At 34.4% G+C, this 21,843-nt stretch overlaps 1 protein-coding gene across 3 annotated transcripts in view; it reads left to right on the top strand.

Annotated features, from left to right (window-relative positions):
- CCDC138 (coiled-coil domain containing 138) overlaps window positions 1-21,843 on the top strand; it is a 71,462-nt gene that overhangs the window by 31,105 nt on the left and 18,514 nt on the right. For 2 of the 3 annotated variants that reach the window (XM_033124289.1, XM_033124290.1), the window contains 2 exons: window positions 3,569-3,685; window positions 17,279-17,471. The exons of the other annotated variant lie outside the window; for it this stretch is intronic. In XM_033124289.1, coding sequence (XP_032980180.1) covers window positions 3,569-3,685; window positions 17,279-17,471 — 310 coding nt within the window. The remainder of the gene's footprint in view (window positions 1-3,568; window positions 3,686-17,278; window positions 17,472-21,843) is intronic. 3 annotated transcript variants of the gene reach the window in all.

Genomic DNA, 21,843 nt, shown 5'->3' on the forward strand with positions numbered 1-21,843 from the left:
TAAGATTAAGTATATAAAATTTTACTGGAATTATAACCTTAACACAGTAGGTGGTTATCAAATTCCTTCATCCACAAAAGGACAGTTAGGCATTTCTCAACTGAAAATGTTCAATTTTGCTTGAAATTTCATTCTAGAAAATAACTAAAGCCCAGGGTCTCTATCAATGAGGCTGTTGGACAATCCTCCGTGGAATTCTGGGGGTCAGGGCTGGGGATATAATTTGGGAATCATCTGCAAATTGATGACACTTGGTAATGGATCCAGTACAAATGTTGGGGTGTCCAGGTTGGCTCCCAGGTTTCTGACTTTTGCACCTGAATGATGTTGGTAGCATTCACTCAAAGTAGGAAATATTGGAGGAGATCTGGGTTTGAGCCTCCTCACTCTGAAAAATTTGTTTTAGACAAGTTGGTTTTGATACTGAGAATGGATGCATCTGAAGGCTTTGATCCAGTAAGGGACCCCAGAACTCAGCAGAGAGATCTGAGCTATAGATGTAGATGTGGGAGTCATTTGTCTGTTTTGGCTAATTAGTCTGTGTTGGCTAATACTGAATTTGTGGAACTTCAGCATTTAATGAACACATGAATGAGGATGAACCAGCAATAGAGACTGATGGTGACCAGACAAGTACTGTGTTTCCCCAAAAATAAGACCTAGCCGGACAATCAGCTCTAATGCGTCTTTTGGAGCAAAAATTAATATAAGACCCAGTCTTATTTTACTGTAATATAGGACCGGGTCTTATAATATAATATAATATAATATAATATAATATAATATAATATAGTATAATATATAATACAATATTATAATATTATACAATACAATAATACATATTGTATTAATGTACTATATAATTGTATATGTATTATATAATACAATAATATAATACAATACAATACAAGACACTGGGTCTTATATTAATTTTTGCTCCAAAAGACGCATTAGAGCTGATTGTCCGGCTAGGTCTTATTTTCGGGGAAACACAGTAGAAGTAAAACTAGGAGAAATTGTTGTCACAGAAGCCGAGGAGAGTATTTCAAAAGGACAGAGTGGTTAGTAGTACCCTGTGTTAATTACTTTGAAAGGTCAAATATGCCCTTCCAGACTTGTATGTTTATTTTCATACCTTACGTGTACTTGTCACAGCTGTGGTCCAATTATATATATATGATTTTGTATCCCAGCTTTTATTATTTTTACTTAATTTATTAATATAGTTCCTTTTAGTCATCTTTATTCCACTGAGTGGATATGCACTTGACTTAATCATTTCCCTATTGCTAGGCAATTAACTTCCACGTTTTTATTCTTATAAACAATGTAATAATAAATATCTTCGTACATGTGCTTTTGGATATATTTTGGGTGATTTTCTTAGGCTAGTATACCAGAAGTGGGATTATTCTATCAAAAACTTAGAACATATCTTTATGATCTTGAAATCTTTCAGCAAAATGATGTACTTTTGAAGCAAGTTTGATAAACATCTTTTTAAAAGTTTTGTATGAATTTAACAAATTGATGTTAAGATATTTAAGCAAGACAGACACAAAGAGGAAAGTAAATATTACCCCAATTACTATAATCTCACTGTTAATATTTTTAAAAAAACATCCTTTCACGTAATCTTCCATTATAAATTCATATAAACATGTTTATATAAATGGGATTTTATTACATTTGGTTTTTTGTAATCTGTTTGTGTCACCCCAGAATAAGCCATAGAGCAATAACTATAGATGTCATTATCATTTTTCATGTTTATATATGTACTATAAATTTATTTAACCATTTAAGGTTCAGAGAGTATGTTTGTATAGTTTAAGCTCCTTAAAATTCTGTATGTGCTAATAATGCTGGGTCAAAGGAAATACATATATATAATCGTGTTGCTTAATGACGGAATACTTTCTGGGAAACACAGCATTGGGCAGTTTCATTGTGTAAACATCACAGAGTGCACTCACACAAACCTATATCGTCTAGTTTACTACACACCTAGGCTGTATGGTACAGCCTTTTGCTCCTAGGCTACAAACCTGTACAACAAGTTACTGTGCTGAATACTGGAGGCAATTCTAACACAATGTTAAGTATGTCTGTACCTAAACATACCTAAATATGGAAAAGATACGGTAAAAATGTATTATAAAAGATTAAAAAATGGCACACCTGTATAGGGCACTTGCCATGAATGGTGCTTGCAGGACTGGAAGTTGCTCTGGGTGAGTCAGTGAGCGAGTGGTGAGTGGGTGTGAAGGCCAGGACATGACTGTACATGGCTGTACATTTATAGACATCGTGCACTTAGGCCATACTAAATTTATAAAATTTTTTCTTCAATAACAGACCTTAGCTTACTGTAACATTTTTATTTTATAAACTTTTTAATTATTTTAAACTTTTTGGCTCTTCTGTATTAGAAACTAGCTTAAAACACGAACACATTGTACAGCTGCACAAAAATATTTATTCATAAAACTCATAAACAGATAACGTACCGTGAGCATTCCTATAAATGAAAACCTTTTGGTGTTGGCGTCCATGTTTTCATACTTTTCAAGGAGCTTGTTGAGATCTGTAAAAGCTTCTGCTGAACCCCTCACTGAATTTCATTGAGGGTTCTTTGGTTTCTTTTCCTGCAGTTTCCTTTGCTCTTGCCTCTTATTCAGCTATGTATTCCTTGTTCCAGTTCCAACTCCTCATTAGTCAGTTCCTCAGGAACCACCTCTAGGAGCTCCTCGGGGCTGTCCGCATCCACACCCAGGCTCAAGTTGTTTCATCTCAACCACAACCCTGTGGATGTTGCAGCCTTTGTGCCACAGCTTTATGATGGCTGCAACGTCACTAGGTGATAGGGATTTTTCAGCTCTACGAGTGTTAATAGTCTTACGGGACTAGTTTTTTTTCACATAAAAGTTTTTAGTTGGTTAATCCTCTCATGAAAAATCTGCATAATCACCACAGATAAAGTCCCTGATGAATCTTGACTCTGCCTTTTTGCCAGTACCAACATTGGCCTTTGCAGTCTCCCTGACTTTCTTTATTCTGTTCTTGTGTTCCTTTCACTGCTTTTGTGAGGTCTTTTGCTTCTCACACAGCCCATGTCGTGCAAGTCTATGTTTGGGTTCATTTTTCTTTGAACCCAAGGAATCATAAATTGTGCCAAAGCAAGTGGTCTTGCCACCACCAAAATGGGTTCAGAATCCAAATACAAAGATGACATCTGATGAGATCTTGTACATTGTAGCTAGTGTTCCCCAAATTTCTGTCTTAGGTACTGTTGCCTTCGCAGAGTGAAGGACATCGGTGACCATTTGTTTCTTTGAAGTGGTCTATTGGTCATGAACTTCCTGGTCCACATAGTTACTGTGTCATTCACGATGGTGGCCCTCAAGCAGCTAGGGAAGAAAAGTGCATATTGTTTCAAAGTGATATTTTTGTTAGAGAGCTCTTCTTTTTTTCTTTTGGAAAAAGATGATATTTGGAAAATTGTGGTAATTGATTTCAGATAACTAAAAATACTATGCATTTATATTTTCCATCATTTTATCTTTAGCTTTTACCTATGATGACAGAGCAGCTACAGTGGATGCCATTTGTGAATGCCAAACTTCATGAGCCTTTTGTAAAATTTATGTATTGGTCTCTACGGCAGCTAGATGCTGGAACACAGGTAATAAATTAATAGGAGTCTCTCTTCAACTGTTGCTTTTATTTGGTATTATTTCTTTAGATCTTGTTCTTTCACATTTTTTTGCATGTGTTCTGTTTATATTTCAGGACTTTTCCTGCTTCCTTCGCTTTATTTACCGCTGTCTCTTCTTTCTCCTTTCAGATATCTTATTTCTCAGGGCTGTAGATGTGATTCAGTATATGACATTGTTTTTTTGAGTTTTAGAATTGTATAAATAAGGAGTTGTTAAAACGAACTGTTGTCCCTCCATTGTTTAATTCATAATTTTTCATGTTGTACTGAAGGTAATACAAATTAAGTATTTCTTGTGCTTATGCCAATAAATACACACTGGCTAAATGGAATAATAATTATTAGGATAACCTAATCAAAGAAGAAAAATTATTCCAGCATTTTATAAAATAAATGGTATGTTACCTACTCACGTAAGGGTCATTTAGTTCAAATTATGACAAGTATATGTAATCATTTATACTATGAATTGTAGGTTTGTAAAAAAAGAAAAAAAGATTTTCCCCAGTTCTATTGATAAATGCTGTTATAGCTTTCATTTGGTTAAAAAAGAACAAATTTGTGCTCAGGTAGTTTAAATCTTGGTCCCGTGAATCTTAGGAAGCACACAGTTAAACGTCTGGGTGCAGTACCGATTAAGTAGCATTAACCGTCAGTGACTTGGTAGTGTGACGACTGAGGTTAAGGAAAAACATCTTTCCTGAGTTAATATCCTCCTAAATATTTTGCCTCTATGGTGCATATGGGTAAGTACGTGATTATTTGTGCGAGTGTGTATGCATATACCAAACAAAGGTATATAAATTATCCGATCGGTTAATGTCACTGTCTTCTTTTTATAGTCTGTTTGATTTTGCTATTTGTATAATGGTTTCTGAAAATGCTTAGCTGAATGCTTGCTTTCAGCAACAAGGAGGTTAGACTCACAAAGTTGAGTGACACTTTGTTTTATCTTCCTTCCAAATATTCTCATTTTCCTTCAGATAATTTATAGTTTATTTTTGTTGTCTTCAAATACGTATTCAGCATCCTCCTCAGGACTGCGAGCCTACATCTACTTTTCCTAGTAGAAAGTAGCGTTCTAGCCACTCTAGCATTCACTTCCTCAACATTTATTGATGGAGATCCTGAATATTTTAGTTTTTAACAATTGTCTAATTGCATGTACTTTTTTAAAAAAATTAGCTTTTTGTTTGAGAGAATTGTAGACTCACTTATAGTCATAAGAAATAATAGATCATTTGTATCCTTCACCCAGTTTCTTCCAGTGGTAGTATCTTGAAACACTAGTACAATATTACAGCCACAATGTTGCCATTGATATAGTCAAGTTAACAGAACAGTTCCATTACCATAAAGATTCCTCATTTTTTTTTAATATGAAGACTTCATTTGTTAGAGCAGGTTTAGGTTCACAGCAAAATTGAGCTCATAGATTTCCTGCACGCTCCCTGCCTCCCCCACTACAACATCCGGCATCAAAGGAGAACATTTTTTACAATCTATGAACCTACATTGACACATCATTATCACCCCAAATTCATAGTTTACATTGGGGTTCACTCTTGGTGTTTTATACTCTGTGGGTTTTGACAAATATATAATGGCGTGTAACCACCATTATAGTATTATACAGAATAATTTGGTACTAAAAATTTGCCCTCAAAATCCTCTGTGCTCTGCCTATTCATGCCTCTCTCACACCTTGGAAACCACTACTCCTTTTACTGTCTTTGTAGCTTTGCCTTTTACAGAATGTCACGTAGTTGGAATCACAGAGTATATAGCCTTTTCAGATTGGCTTCTTTCACTTAGCAATAACATTTCATTTCTCAATATACCGTAGTTTATTTATTCATTCACCTACTGAAGGACACCTACTGTCCTTCACCTACTGAAGGACATCTTGATTGCTTCCAAGTTTTGGCAAGTTTGAATAAAGATGCTGTAAATATCCATGGGCAGGTTTTTGTGTGGACATGTTTTCAGCTCCTTTGGGTAAATACCAAGGAACACATTTGTTGGATGGGATGGTAAGAGTATGTTTAGTTTTTTAAGAAACTGCAAAGTGCCTTCTGAAGTGGCTGTGCCATTTTGCATTTCCAGCAGAAATGACTGAGAGTTTCTGTTGCTTCACATCCTTATCAGCATTTGGTGTTGTCTGTGTTTTGGTTTGGGCCATTCTAATTGGTGTGCAGTGATAGCTCATTGTTATTTTAATATACAATTCCCTAATGACATATACTGTTGTGCATCTTTTCATATGCACAACAGATGGCTTATTTGTCACCTGTATATTTTCTTTGGTGATGTGTTCAGGTCCTTTGCCTATTTTTTAATTGGGTTGTTTGTCTTCTTATTGTTGAGTTTTTATAATTCTTTCTACATTTTGGATAACAGTCGTTTATCAGATATGTCTTTTGCAAATATTTTCTCCTCCAATCTGTGGTTTATCTTCTCATTCTCTTGACAGTGCCTTTCATAGAGCAGAAGTTTTTAATTTTAATGAAGTCCAACTTATCAGTTATTTTTCATGGATCATGCCTTTGGTGTTGTAGCTAAAAAGTGATCACCGTACCCAAGGTATGGTTTTGTATTTCTGGAGAATTGACCCTTTTGTCCTTATGTGGTTCCCCTCTTTTCCCTGGTAACTTTCCTTGCTCTGAAGTCTGTTTTGTCTGAAATTAATACAGTGATTCCAGCTTTCCTTTGATTAGTGTTAGCATGGTATATCTATCTATTTACTTTCAATCGGTATGTGTCTTTATATTTAAAGTGAGTTTCTTACAGACAGTGTATACTTGGGTTTTGTATTTTGATTCACTCTTACAGTCTCTTTTAATTGGTATATTTTGACTATTGTTATTTACAGTGATTTAATATCATTGGATTATTGATATGTACCATAGTGGTTAACTGTTTTGTATTCACTGACATTATTCTTTGATCCTGTTTTGTTCTTCCACTCTTTGCTTGCCTTTTATGGTTTTAATTGGACATTTTATATAATTGTTCTTTCCCTCCTTTCTTTGCATATCAGTTGTACTTCTTTTTTTACATTTTTAGTAGTTAACCTAGAGTTTTCACTATACCTTTACCACTAATCTGAGTCCACTTTCAAATTACACTCTACAGCTTTACATATAGTGTGATTACTTTGTAATAACAAAATATTTGTAATTCCTTTCTCCTCTCCCTCATTCCCTTGTATTATTGCTGCCATTCATTTCACTTATATATAAGCATGCATAAGCATTTATATGTATATATACACACACATATATAATTGAATACATTGTTGCTATTATTTTCAACAAACTGTTATCTCTTAGATCAATTAATAAGAAAAATAAAAGTTTTTAATTTAGCTGTATTTATTCCTTCTCTAATGCCCTTTATGTACATCCGAGTTTCTAAGCTATATAATAATTTTCCTTCTCTGTAAATAATTTTTATAAACACTTCTTGCAAGGCAGGTCTAGGTAATAAATTCCCTCAATTTTTGTTGGTCTGTGAAAACATTCCTCTTTAATTTTTGACAGATAATTTCACAGTATGTAGAATTCTAGGTTATTGGGGTTTTTTTTCTCTTAGCACTTTAAATATTCATTCTACTCTCTTCATGTTATAGGCTTTTGAGAAGTTGGGTGCAGTTCTTATCTTTGCTCCTTTATATGTAAGCTGTTTTTTCCTCTGGTTTCTATCAGGATTTTTTTCTTTATCTTTTATTTTCTGTAGTTTGAATATGATATGCCTTAGTGTAGGGTACTGAGGGGTTTTTTGCTACGAGGTGTGATAAAAAATACAGTGAATGCTGCTGCCGAATGACATCCAACAGAAAGGCAGGGATCTCAGTATGGGAAGCAGCATGTCAAACCGTAGTAACAGTGTGTGACAAGTTTCAATTTGTTCAATGCAGTCAGTCAGGTGTGAGCTATGGTTGAGAGAAGGTGTGTTTTAAAGTGTGCCGTAAATCATAGATCATGAACAATGCATTAACATGAAATGGGCAAACAGTTTCATCCTCCATCATGACAACGCTCCGTGTCACACATCGCTTCTGGTACGGCAGTTTCTGTCAAAAACATTACGGTGTGTCATCGTCCACCTTATTCACCGGCTGGCACTGTGCGACTTCTGGGGGGTTTTTTGCCCAAAGTCAAAATGACCGTGAAAGGTAAACGTTTTGAATCAATTCAAGACATCACAGCAGCCATGACAATGCAAGTAAAAATACTCATAAAAGAGGACTTCCAGAACTGCTTCAGAAAGTGGCAAGAACGATGGGATAAGTGTGTTCGAAATGAGGGGAAGTATTTTGAGGGGAATTAATGGCAATGTGGCTTTTACTGTAATAATTTTTTTTTTAATTTAAACATTCACTGTATTTTTTTTTTAATCACATCTTGGTAGTTATCCTCCATAGTATTCTCTGAGCTTCTTGGTTCTGTGGTTTTGTTTCTAACAAAGAATTGGGGAGAAATTCTCAGTCATTGCTTCAAATATTTCTTCTGTTCCTTTCTCTCTTTTCCCTTAGTCCCATTACCTGTATGTTAGTTACTCCTTTTATAATTATTCCATAATATTTGGATGTTCAGGCTAATTTTTTTCAGTCTATTCTCTTTGCTTTTCAGTTTTGAAGTTTCTATTGACATATAATTGTGCATAGAGATTATTTCTTCAACCATGTCCAGTCTACTAATGAGCCCATTATAGGCGTTCTTTTTTTAAATTGTTTTTGATTGATAGTATTTCTTTTGATTCTTTCTTAGAATTTACATCTTTCTGGTTATAGTACTCATCTGTTCTTTTATGTTGTCTACTTTTTTCATTAGAGCTCTTAGCATATGAATCATCATTGTTTTAAATTCCCAGTCTTACTCATCCATTATTCCCGCCATATTTGAGTCTGATTCTGATGCTTGCTCTGTCTTTTCATGTTGTGTGTTTTTGTCTTTCTATGTGGACATGTTGTACAGTGTGAAAGGAACTGATGCAAATAAGCCTTTAGTAATTTGGTGGTAGGATGTGTGGGAAGGGGAAGAGTTCGGTAGTCGAATGATTAAGTCTCAGTGTTTTAGTGAGCTTGTGTCCCTGTGTTGTGAACTTCACAAGTGCTTCTCAGTTTTTCTCCCCCTAAGGTGGGACCGGATTGCCAGAGTTTGCTGGAGTTGGGTATTTCCCCTCTCCCAGGTGGAAAGCTAGAGCAGGCTAGAATTTGGTATTTCCCGTCCCCTAGATGGTTTAGACTCCAATAGATTAGGCTCTGGTAAAATAGTTTCTCTTAGGACAAATGTTGTTAAGAACAACAAACTGTTGTGGTATATTTCAAAATGGTTACTTTTTCCCTCCTTCTATTTGAAGCTTGAGGGGATTTTTCTTCAGTTTTCAGTGTAAGAAGTTGTTAGAGCTCCTGGAGCTAAAGCTAACAAAATTTGGGAACTCCCCTATGACTGGCTCTGACCAGCGTTTTTAACTCTCAGATTTGTTCACATTGGGCCTCCAGCAATTTGCAGCTGCAGTTCAGATTTTCCTACTCTGGTACCAGTTCCCCCAGAAGTTTTAGCTCATGGGTTTCTGCTCTAGCATATTATACATCTCCATGTTTGTCCTTACAAATTTTGGGCTGGTGGTTTGCTCTGTGATCTCACTTCTTTGTTGGATTTAAGAAAGGTTGTCAATTTCTCAGTTCACCTTTTTACTTGTTAGAACGGAATGACAACTTCCAAGCTGCTTACATCCTGACCAGTAAACAGAAGTCCTCATGTTCCCCTTTTATAGCCACACCCACTTTCATCCTGCCTTGCTCTCTTTAACCCCTGCAACCTCTACTTCCGTTTCTGTAATTTTATCATTTCATGCATGTTATATTAATGTAATTAGACAATATGCAATCCTTTGTGATTGGCTATTTTTCATTTAGCATAATTCTCTGGAGATTCACTTAGATTGTGTAGTTCATTCCTTTTTACTGATGAGTAGTATTCCATGGTACAAATGGACCACATTTTGTTTAACTATTCATTGGTGAAAGGAAGCCATTTTTTAGCTATTACTGATGCTGTAAACATTCAAGTGCAGGTTTTTGTATAAAATTAAGTTTTTATGTCAGGGGATAAATGCCCAAGGGTACAGTTGTTGTATAGTAACTGTTTAATTTTTGATGAAACTGCCAGACTTTCAGAGTTTTACATTCTCACCAGCAATATGAGTGATCTAGTTTTCCATGTCATCGCCATTTAGTATTGTCACTATTTTTTACTTTTGCCATTCTGATAGGTGTGTATTTTATCATTTTTAATTTTGTATCTCGCTAATGGCTAATCATATCTTTTCATGTGTTTGCTTTCCATTTGCATATTCCCTTCTTCAGTGAAATGTCTGTTCATGTCTTTTGTCCTTTCTCTAATTGGAATGCTTGTTTTCTGTTCTTGAGTTTTGAGAATTCTTTATATATTTTATATACTCGTCTTTTTTGGATATGTGGTTTGACAATATCTTCTTCTCTGTAGCGTATCTTTTCTTCCTCTTAATGGGTTCTTTTGCAGAGCTTTTAATTTTAATGAAGTCCAGTTAATCAGTTTTGTGGATCATACTTTTGGTGTCAAGTGTAAAGAATTATTTGCCTAACCCTAGATTGTAAACATTTTCTCCTATTTTTTTTTCTTAAAGTTTTATTCTTTTGCATTTCACATTTAAGTTCATAGTACAATTTGAGTTAATTTCGTGTAAGGTGTGAGAGTTAGATGAACATATTTTGTCTATTAGTGTTCAATTGCTGCAGCAGTATTTATTGAAAAGACTTTTACTTCCTCCATTTGTACTGTTGCCAGTTGGGAATAATTGTTTAGGTCTCTTTCTGGATTCTCTGTTATGTTCCATATATTTTTGTGTCTGTTCCTTTGTCAATACCACACTGTTGATTCCTGTAGCTTTATAATATATTTTGAAATTGGGTAGACTGATTCCTCCAATTTTATAGTTTTTTTCCCCAAATATGTTTTAACTATTCTAGTTCCTTTGCCTTTTCAAATAAATTTTAGAGTAATTTTTTTAATCGACAAAATAACTTGCTGGAATTTTGATAATAATTACATCAAACTTGTATATAAATTTGAGAAAAATTGACATTATTACTGTGTTGAGTCTTCCAGTTCAGGAACCCAATATGTTGTTTCTCCATTTATTTAGAAATTTGATTTCTTTTATCCATGTAATTTAATTTTCATAAAATTTTTGTGCATGTTTTGTCAACTAAATATTTAATGTTCATGAATGATTGGGATTGGATTGTCTTTTTAATTTTGGTATTCATGGGTTCATTGATAGTATAGAGATTTAAATGATATTTCTGTTTATTCTGTGTCCTGTCAGTTTGACCTTATTAGTTCTCGGAGTTTTCTTAAAGATGCTTGGGATTTTCTACATAGACAATCATGCATCTGCAAATAAGAACATTTCTTATTTTTCCTTTTTTTGACATGTATGACTTTAATTTCTCTTACTACATTACCTAGAATTTCTAGCACTATTGTGAATATGAATGATGGTAAATGGACGTCATCGCCTTACTCTTGATCTTAGGGAGGAAATATTCAGTTCTTCGCTATTAAGTATAATATTAACTATAGTTTTTAGATGCTTTTTATCAAGCTTAGTTAGTTCCTATCTATTCCTGTTATTCTGAGTTTTTATCATGAATGAGTGTTGATTTTTTTCCTATACTTTTCCTGTATTTATATGACTGTGATTTTTTTCTTCTTTAACCTGATAATATGGTAGATTATATTGATTGACTTTCAAATATTGAACCAACTATGCATTCCTGAAATAAACCTCACTTGGCTCTGTTGTATAGTTCTTTTTATATTTGCTGAATTCTGTTTGCTAATATTATTTTAAGGAGTTTTGTATCTTATTTTGTTAGGGATATTAGTCTGTAGTTTTCTGTATGTAATTCATATAGGTGATTTGTAGTAGTTTGGGCTTTTCAAGGAATTGAACCATTTTGTCTAAGCTGTCAAATATATATGTGTAGAATTTTTCATAGTATTCTCTTATTATCCTTTTGATGCCTTCAGTGTTAGAAGTGATAACTCAGTTTCATTCCTAGTATTGATAATCTGTGTAATTCATTTTTAATTTCTTTGTCTGTCTTGCTAGAAATTTGTTTTATTGATTTTTTTTTCAAAGGATCATCTCTTATTTTTCTGTTTTCAATTTTATCTTTATCTTTATTATTTATCTCTGTTATTTCCTTCTCCTTACTTTGGATTTATTTTGCTCTCCTTTTTCTAGGTTACTGAGGTGATTTGAGACTTTTCCTCTTTTCTAATATGTGCATTTAGTGCCAGTTTCCTGTGAGCACTGCTTTAACTGTCCCACAAATTTTGGTATGTTGCATTTCATCTTAATATATTTAAATATTTGATGTATTTAAATATTTAATATATGTAATATAATACATTGCATTTAAATTTAATATATTTTTAAAAATTTCCCTTGAGACGTCCTCTTTCACCCATGTATTATTTAGAAGTTTGTTATAATCTTTCTGTTATCCTATTGTTTTTCTAGTTTGGTTGTATTGTTCATTGTTTTGGCTGAAGATGTGTATTCTGCTGTTGCTGTTTGGAGTGTTCTATAAATGTGGATTAGATCCTGCTGGTTGACAATGCTGAGTTGTTTTATAGCCTTGCTAAGATTCTGTCTAGTTGTTGTGTCAATTGTTCAGAGGGATGTTGACATCTTCAGCTATAATTGTGGATTCCTATATTTCTCCTGTTGCTTTTTATCAATTTTTGACTCACATATTTTGCAACTCTGTTTCTTAGTGCATATACATTTAAGATTGTTATGTTTTCTTAGTGGATTGACTCTTTTTTCATTATACAATGTGCCTCTCTGTCCATAGTAATTTTCTTCACTTTGAGGTCTATTCTTTGATATTAATAGAGCCACTTCTGCATTCAATTCATGATTTTTTTTTTAATGTTTTTTTTTAAAGATTTTTTTATTGGGGAAGGGAAACAGGGCTTTATTGGGGGAACAATGTGTACTTCCAGGACTTTTTTCCACGTCAAGTTGTTGTCCTTTCAATCTTAGTTGTGGAGGGCGCAGCTCAGTGCCAGGTCTAGTTGCCGTTGCTAGTTGCAGGGGACACAGCCCACCATCCCTTGCGGGAGTCGCAACTAGCAACCTTGTGGTTGACGCACTCCAACCAACTGAGCCATCTGGGAGGCAGCTCAGCTCAAGGTGCCGTGTTCAATCTTAGTTGCAGGGGGCGCTGCCCACCATCCCTTGCGGGACTCAAGGAATCGAACTGGCACCCTTGTGGTGGAGAGCCCACTGGCTCATGTGGGAATCGAACCGGCAGCCTTCAGAGTTAGGAGCATGGAGCTCTAACCGCCTGAGCCACCGGGCCGGCCCCTCAATTCATGATGTTTGTTTCCATTCTTTTCATTTTGACCTGCTTACATTATTATATTTGAAATGAGTTTTTTGTAGATAGCAGATAGCTAGTTTATGTTCTTTAATCAACTTTGTCCAGTTATGTTTTAACTGGTGTATTTAGGGCATTATTTACAATATATAACTACATTATATTTGATGTAGTTATTGGTATATTTAGGGTTAAGTCTGTTAACTTTATTTTTGTTCGATACCATGTTTCCCTGAAAATAAGACCTAGACAGACAATCAGCTCTTTTGCGTCTTTTGGAGCAAAAATTAATATAAGACCCAGTATGATATGATATGATATGATATGATATGATATGATATGATATGATATGATACCTGATCTTATATTATAGTAAAATAAGACTGGGTGTTATATTAATTTTTGCTCCAAAAGATACATTAGAGTTGATTGTCCGGCTTGGTCTTATTTTCCGGGAAACACAGTATATTTAGGGTTAAGTCTGTTAACTTTATTTTTTGTTTGCTGTTCTTTTTATCTCCGTTTTTCGTTGCTCTGGTTTCTTTTTCCTGCTTTCCTCTGGGTTACTTGAACATTTTTTAGAATTCCATTTTGATTTATCTATAGAATTTTGAGTATATCTGTTTGCACAGCTTTTTTTAGTAGTTCTTCTAGTAGTTCTTTTTTAGTAGTTCTTCTACATTGTATATAAGTAGCCTGTTATAGTCTACTGGTGTTGTCATTTTAGTTCAAGTGGCATATAGAAACCTTGCCTCCTTTTCAACCCTTAACCTCACTTTCTATACTATAGTTGTGTTAATATTTCCTTTGGGTATATTTAGAACCGAATTAGACAGTGTTATCATTTTTGTTCAACTGTCAATCATGAAACTCAAGAAGAGAAGGAAAGTCTATTGTATTTATCCATATTTTTCTCTCTCCCTTCTTGATGTTCAAGTTTCCTTTTATTATTTCATTTTTATTTAGAGAACTTCCCTTAGGCAGTCTTTCAGATTAGGTCTGCTGATGACAAATTGTTTTAGTTTTTCTTCATCTTATAATGTCCTGATTTTCCGTTTATTCCTGAAGGATATTTTTGCTGGATATCAAATTCTGGAATGACAGTTTTTTTTCTTGCAATGCTTGAAAAATGTGCCAATTGACAATTGATTTTAGCCAACTTCCATGGTTTGTGATAAGAAATCCACTGTCATTTGAATTGCTTTCCCCATATATGTTAATTTCTCTATCACTACTCTCAATTTCCTTTTTTCTTTAGTTTTCATATGTTGGGCTATGATGTGCCTTGTTGATCTCTTTGAATTTATCCTTTTTGGGTTTGGTCAGCTTCTTCAATCTCTCTCTCTCTCTCTCTCTCTCTCTCTCTCTCTCTCTCTCTCTCTCTGTGTGTGTGTGTTTATTGTTATTATTATTTTATTTATTTTTTTAATCTGGGAAGTTTTCAGTCATTATTTCTTTAAGCATTTTTTCAGCCCAATCTGATTTTCCTTCTTTCAGGATTCTGATCAGCGTGATTATTAAATCTTTTGTTAAATCCTTGGGCTCTGTTTAATTTTCTCTCCCAATTTTTTTTCTATTGTTCAGATTGAGTGATATCTGTTGCTTTATTTTCAGTTAACTAATTATTTCCTCTATTCTCTCCATTCTGCAGTTGAGGCTGTCCACTGAATTTTTAATTTTGGTTATTGTAATTTCATTTACAAAATTTCCATTTGGTTTTTCTTTATATTTTCTTTGGTAAAACTTTCTATTTCGTTGATAAGATTTTCTAATTTTTATTTAAAAGTGTAATTTCTCATTTAATCATGACTGCTTTAAAATAATTGTCTGATAATTCTAACAACTTGATCATATTGATGTTGACAATTATTGTTTTTCTTTTTTCACTCAGTTTGAGATCTTCCTGGTTCTTGATGTAATTAGTGATTTTTTTTGAATTGACAACTGGGCATTTTGGTATTCTGTTATAATCCTCTGGATCTTACTAAACATTTTGTTTTATCTGGCTTTATTTGACACTTCCCCAGCAGAGGAAAAGGCGGAGGGGGTGCCTCCTCTTTTATTTCCCAGTGAGGTAGACATCCAGGTTCCCCACCAGCTTCTGTTGATATCTGAGGGTGGGTGGGAGAGAATTTTGGCTCCCCACCAGGCCTCCACTGATACCTCCCTAACTGGGAGGGATAAGAGTGCCTCATTACTACTTCTCACATGGCCTTTACTGATAACTCCTTACCTCTTAGTGAGGTGGAAGTATAGGCTCTTAGGACCTTTGCTGGTCTGAGCCACAGAGTTTTCTGTGGTATTTGGCTGGAAAATGGTTTTGTCTAAAGGTTTTTTGTCTCGCATTGCTGCCCTTTTCCTAGTCCTTTGGCTAGAGAGAGCAAGCTTTTGTTGGTGCTTTTTTATCTGCAGTTTGGCATTTTCAGATTGCCAGCTTTTTCAGCTCCAAGACCAGGAAATATGAGGCATCAGGAAACTCAGAGAACTTGTTGCCATGTTGGGTCTCCAGGTACCTAGCCAGTCTGCTTTCTTTCTCTCCACCTTTTGGATTCATGTTATGTTTGTTTTCTATATGATGTCTAGGAGTTTTAGTTGTCCTTAGAGCAGGAAGACTAAGGAAAAGTACACATACACCTTATAGCCAGAAGTTTTTTATTTTTACTTTTAAAAATGTGTTAAATTTGGGAGTCTAAGTTATGTTTGACATGTTTTGCCTCCTGGAAAAAAGGTTTGATGCTAATGTTTTAATTCAAATCTTGGTAAAGATAAATAATCCAAGTAGGAAAATCACATATCATACTGTGAATGAAGTATGAAAAAGTCAGCACCCAATTGGTTTCAGCAAAGATTTCAGTGTCCTTTGGTGAAGGTTCAGTAACAGTCAAAAATGCTACTTTTGTGATATTTTTTCCTTCTTCTCCTTCGCTTAAGGGGAAATAGCGTCAACATATGTTTTAAAAAATAAGAGTGTATTTTCTGTTGCAAAGGGTAGTATAAAGCATTATAATTTTTTAAATAAGCAAATTTCCCTTAATCTTATCATTCTATCATAGTTATACTAAGTAGAATTTTGAAACATTTTCTTCTATTATCTTTTTACAGAAAGCTTTTAAAACACATATGTATTATCTTTTCCTGATGATATTAAAAGCTATTGACAATATTTAAATTAGATTGCACTGCTTGTGCCACTCACCACCCAGTCATTTGGCCTTTGATTCCCATAAAGTCTGAATATATCTGTCTCTAATTTCACGTGCAGAAATTGTAAAGCTAATATTTGTTGTCCACATTGCAAGATCAATACTGATTTGGGTACCAGTTGGCCACAAATTTCCATAAGGTGGTAAACTGTTATAAAACTCAGTGACATGGGTTTGGAGAATTGGGTCATAATAAAAAAAATTTTAAGTTATTTCTAAGCCTGGCATAAGCACTCTCATCTGCAGCAGTTTGAGATGGTATCCCTTTATTTGGTTCTTAACATGTATGTGGAATACTTTAAGAGCCTATATGATTTTAGAGGTATTCTGTTTTGCCCATTTTCTTGTTTTAGATTTATTTGCCATGAGGATTATTCATGAGTCTAACCCAGTATTTTATTCTTCTGAAATTATTAAAAGTTATCAAAATCATTGTGACCTTTACAATCATCCTGAGCTGTAAGGCCCTAGATGATCACTTTATACACTAACACTGTAAGATATACCTGACAAGCCATTTATCAGTAATGGTGGAGTAATGAAGAACCTGTAGAGTCTATCCCTGTTCCTTTGATTTCTCTGTGCCAGAAATATATCATGATCTTATGTTCCTAAATGTTTTGAAATTGAATTTTGTCTCAATTCTCCTCTTAATTTTATTCTTAGAAAATTACTGTCTCCAATTTCCTAATTCTGGTAGACTGCCCATTTCTTTTAGAAAAATATATAGTCATAAATAATTTTTTAAAGTTGATTATAAAATTATTAGTTTCCAGTCTTGCATATTTTCACCTCCATTTTATTTTAATTAGTAAAAAATTAACTTATCTTTAGTTTACATATTTCATTGTAGCATTTAAAATTATATTTTTCTGAACATGAATAAATATACTAAAATAGTACATATTTTAACAGCATTCAACTATGACGTCAACATTGAGGAGACTGGGTGAAGACATATTCAAAGGAGTGGTAACTAAGAGAACTCAGGATAATTATTTAGAACATTCTGTGGAGAATAAACCAAAGACAGCTGCTTTCTTTAAGAGTTCCAATTTACCACTGAGATTTTTATCAACGTTAATTGTTCTCAAAACAGTCACTCAAGGTAAGTTTTCAAATGTGCTGTGGCATAATTTTTCATAAACAACTAGAAGGGAATACTACATAATGAAGCAATTCTTACATAGTCAAATATGTTTTACATTTTCAGAATGAGATTTTAAGTTCTATAATGGTAGCACATTATAAAAACTACTTTGCTGAATTTGAGAAAACAGAGTCATCAGTTAGATTGTTGCCCCGTCCCAGAAGTCTATGTTGATTCTCTTAAATCATGTTCCATAACAACCTTTTCTACCACTATCACTGCATTTACCATATAGTATTGAAATTGCTAGTTAATTATTTTCCACTAACCTAGCCCATGGGCCAAATCTGGCCCACCACCTTTTTGGAAATAAAGTTTTATTTGAACACATCCATGCTCCTTTGTTACTTATTGTCTCTGACTGATTTTGCCTTAAAACAAAAGAGTTGAGTAGCTAGCCAAAGAGACTGTATTGCCCCCACCCTCCCAAAGCCTGTAATAGTATTATGTGGCCCTTTACAAAAAAAGTTTGTCAATCTCTGCACTACTTTGTAAGTTGCCTAAGGAAAAAAATTGCCCTTTTACCATTGTATCCCCCTGCACCTAGCACAGTGCTTGATGTATAATAGTGAATAAGGAAATGAATGCATTAAAAATAGTGTTTTAATCAAAGTTGGCCATTTTTAATAGTTTTGGTATACAGGTAATAAGTAATTATTTTGGATTATTAAATATGAGAATTTTTGTTAAAGTAAGTCATACCACTGTAGTCAAACAATAAATATACCATCGATCTGTCTTTCCTGTTTGTTCAATTATGTAACCCAGACTCATTGTTATTTTTAAGTGGGCTACAGTAGTAATTTATTTGACTACTTTTGCTGAGTATGTTCTATTTAGTTACTCCTAATTGTATGGAATTTAAGAAAAAAACCCCAAAACTCTAACTCTGTCTTCTTAGTTATTTTCTTCCTTATAGTTATGGTTTTCAAAGTTGTAACAAAGAGGGTGGTAACTGTTTCAAAAGTCATTTATGAGAAGGGGGTATTAGACCCAAATAAAGTTCAGCACATGTCAGTAGGCATTACGTTGATAAAATATAACAATCGTTACTGATAAAACTAATGAAATAGAGAAATAAAACAGGAGGGAATTAGGTGCTCCCTGTCACCACTTCTGTGCAGTACAGCATTGGACATAATGACCATCTGCAATGAGCCGTAAAAAAATGAAGGATGCATATTAGAAAGGAATAGAGAAAACTATTAATTCATGGATACTCTATATAAATTGAGGACATTCAAAGAAACTGGCTAAGAAATGTATTTAATATAATGTGTTGTCTGAATATTTGTGTGTGTCCCTCTACCCCCAATTCGTGTGGTGAAACCCTACTCCCCAGAGATGATGGTATTAAGAGGAGGGCCTTTGGAAGTTACTTAGGTCATGAGTGTGGAGCCCTAATGAATGGGAGTCGTGCTCCAGAGGAAATTCTTAAAAATCTTTTGACTTTGAATACTATTGTGACTATCTATGACTATAATCTACTAGGACTATCAGTGGTAAGCAGTCATAATATATGTGGATAAAGAAATCTTGTTCATGTAAGCAAAACAAAAAATGTAAAATCTGGATGTTAATCTAATATGGTATCCATATTTTCTAATATGGTATCCATAATATGGTATCCATATTAGATTACACAGATTTTGTGAAATATCACAGGGCATAAAGATATGGGTAAATAATGGATGAATGAACAGGTTAATAAAGATTATTGCTGAAGTTAAATGGCAGAAATAAAGGGCTTTCATTCTTCTTACTAGGGAAGATCAAGTGTATGAAAAACTTACCCCAAGTGGCTTAATGTAGTAATACCAATTAAAATTACAATACAGTTTGTATAATTTGAGAAAGCAGTAGGAAAGTTCATTTGAAAAAAATGTTTATAATGAATATGATAATTTAAAACAAATAAGTAAAACAGCAACACTAGGGCAGAGGCTTGCCTTAGCAGATTTTAAACAATCGTGATACATAATAAAAAATGAGTAACATTGATTTAAAACATCAAAATAGAGTAATAGGAATAACAGATTGAGAAGTGACACAGAATTGGTGCTTCATGTACACTTCACTTACTCAATTAATGAGTTGAATTACTTCTTGTGCACGTCACTTTTTTAAGGATATAGAAAGAATCAGAAGACAGTCCCTGCTCTCAAAGACCTTAGAATCTAATGGGTGAGTAGATTGTAAATATTTCATTCTGCTTCATCTCATAACTGACGACACACGAGAAGTTTAGATAGTGTGCTACTATTTAAAGAGTACGAGAGAGCGGATCATTACCCTGAGGAACACTTTCCCTATCTCCGTGTTTCAGGGAGAGAAAATGTTAAGAAAGGTGACTAGCTCCAAATTCACATGGTATCAAATTCCAAAGCTGATCAACTGATTCCTTTTTGACCTTGTGTTTTCTGCCTTCATTGTCAGATGCCCCAGAGAAGTGCAGTAGGGTTGAGGGTTGAAAGGAAGCTATTGGGTCTTAATTTATATACAAACATACCTCGGAGATATTGTAGATTCGGTTCCAGACCACTGCAATAAAGCGAGTATCACAGTAAAGCAAGTCATAATCTCTTTGCCAGTGGCGTATAATTTGTAAAAAAATGCAACATCTGTGAAGCACAATAAACCAAAGCACAATAAAATGAAGTATGCCTGTAATCTGGACACAGGAAAGCAACCCAAGAGCCAAGAAAAGAAAAAGACATCTGGTAAATACCATTAGGAGAAATGATTCTAAGTATGGAGAAAAAATTTGAATAGACTCTCTTACCATGCACTGCAACATATTCTGGAAGAACTGGAAATTTAAACAACAAAAACTCTTAGAAAAATAGACTTGTCTTAACTTTAGTAAAACGATATTTCCTATTTTTAAAATAGAAGTATCAGTTACAAGATTGATAAATTTAGTAGAGAAGATATGTAAGTATGTTAGATGATACACATAATAAATGTTGACCCCAAGAATAATATGCCTGCCAAGAAGGACTCCTGGTTATCGGGCCCACGTACAGGTCAACAGTGTAGTAGCCATTGTTTACAGAGGTCTCTAATGCACTCTGTATTTCAGTGAAAAGCCACAGACTGAGCAGCCAAGCCGCCTGAACTGGGCTCCTGCTGAGTCCATCCTTATAAGAGAGCTCCTATGATCAAAACTTGACCAATAGTGCTGAGACTTTCCCCATCCAATCAGAGTCGTGCAGCTATGTCCTCATTTGCATCTTTACTAACCAATCAGAACAGCCATTCCATCCAGTCAGGACAGTGCCTTTTGGACCAAACTGTCAGGATTTGGAGTCGTCATTTGCATGAACACAGACCAATCAGGTACTGGGGGTGGGAACTTTTTATATAAGTCAGCTTCACCTCTGTCTCAGCAGAGGACATTTTCAGTTTCCATTGAAGACTGTTTCCCTGGCTGGAGTGGCAACATCAGACCTGGAGCTGGAGCAGAGCAGAGCTGTAAGAGCTGAGCTCTAACACCGAGGTCGCTTTCGCCTGAGCTGTTCCCACAGCTGTGCTGTGTCATAATTGAGCTGTATCACCATTGACCTATTTCACAGTTGAGCTTTTTGCACTGAGTAAAGTCTCTCCCCTCACTATACCCCAAAATGAGGACTCCTGTTGGCTTTGAATTGGTAGTACGACCTTCGGCTGACAGTATATAGATCTATAAGAATACCTGGTTTCCATTGAATGGATAGTGCAAATAGATTGTTCATATAAATAATAATACTTGATGTGAATTTGACATAATGCTAAGCTCTTTATACATGATCTCTGAATATTATCCCCATATTAATGGTGATTAATTTACAGAGTTTAGATAATTGTGCCAAGGTCACACAGCCAGTATTTGACCGTCTGATTCAGCTCAGCTCAACTCAGCTCTATCCATATCTAAAGTCCACCCTGTTGACCCACATTATGACTTCCTAAGAGCATGTACTTCTTGAAATAATCAAATAATAACAAACATACAGCACTATGTTATGGCCTAAGCACTTTACATATACTAACTCATTTAATCCTTACGAGTTTTTGAGATACCAATATTGTTAATCTCAATTTTATAAATGAGGAAATTGAGGCATAGAGAGGTTAAGTCTGCACTCTAAATCACTATGCTATGCTGAATTGCTGAAATGAAATGTAACTGTCAGATACAGCCTCATCCATTATATTCACAAAAGGAAAATAATCTAATATGATGTATCACTGAGAAGAAACAGATACAGTTTTTATTGTATTATAAATTATAATCATTTATGAAGTACATTCTTACAGGAGCCACCGAAATGTATCATAACCATTAATA

Source organism: Rhinolophus ferrumequinum, chromosome 13 (genome assembly GCF_004115265.2).
Source record: "Rhinolophus ferrumequinum isolate MPI-CBG mRhiFer1 chromosome 13, mRhiFer1_v1.p, whole genome shotgun sequence".
Lineage (NCBI taxonomy): Eukaryota > Metazoa > Chordata > Mammalia > Chiroptera > Rhinolophidae > Rhinolophus > Rhinolophus ferrumequinum.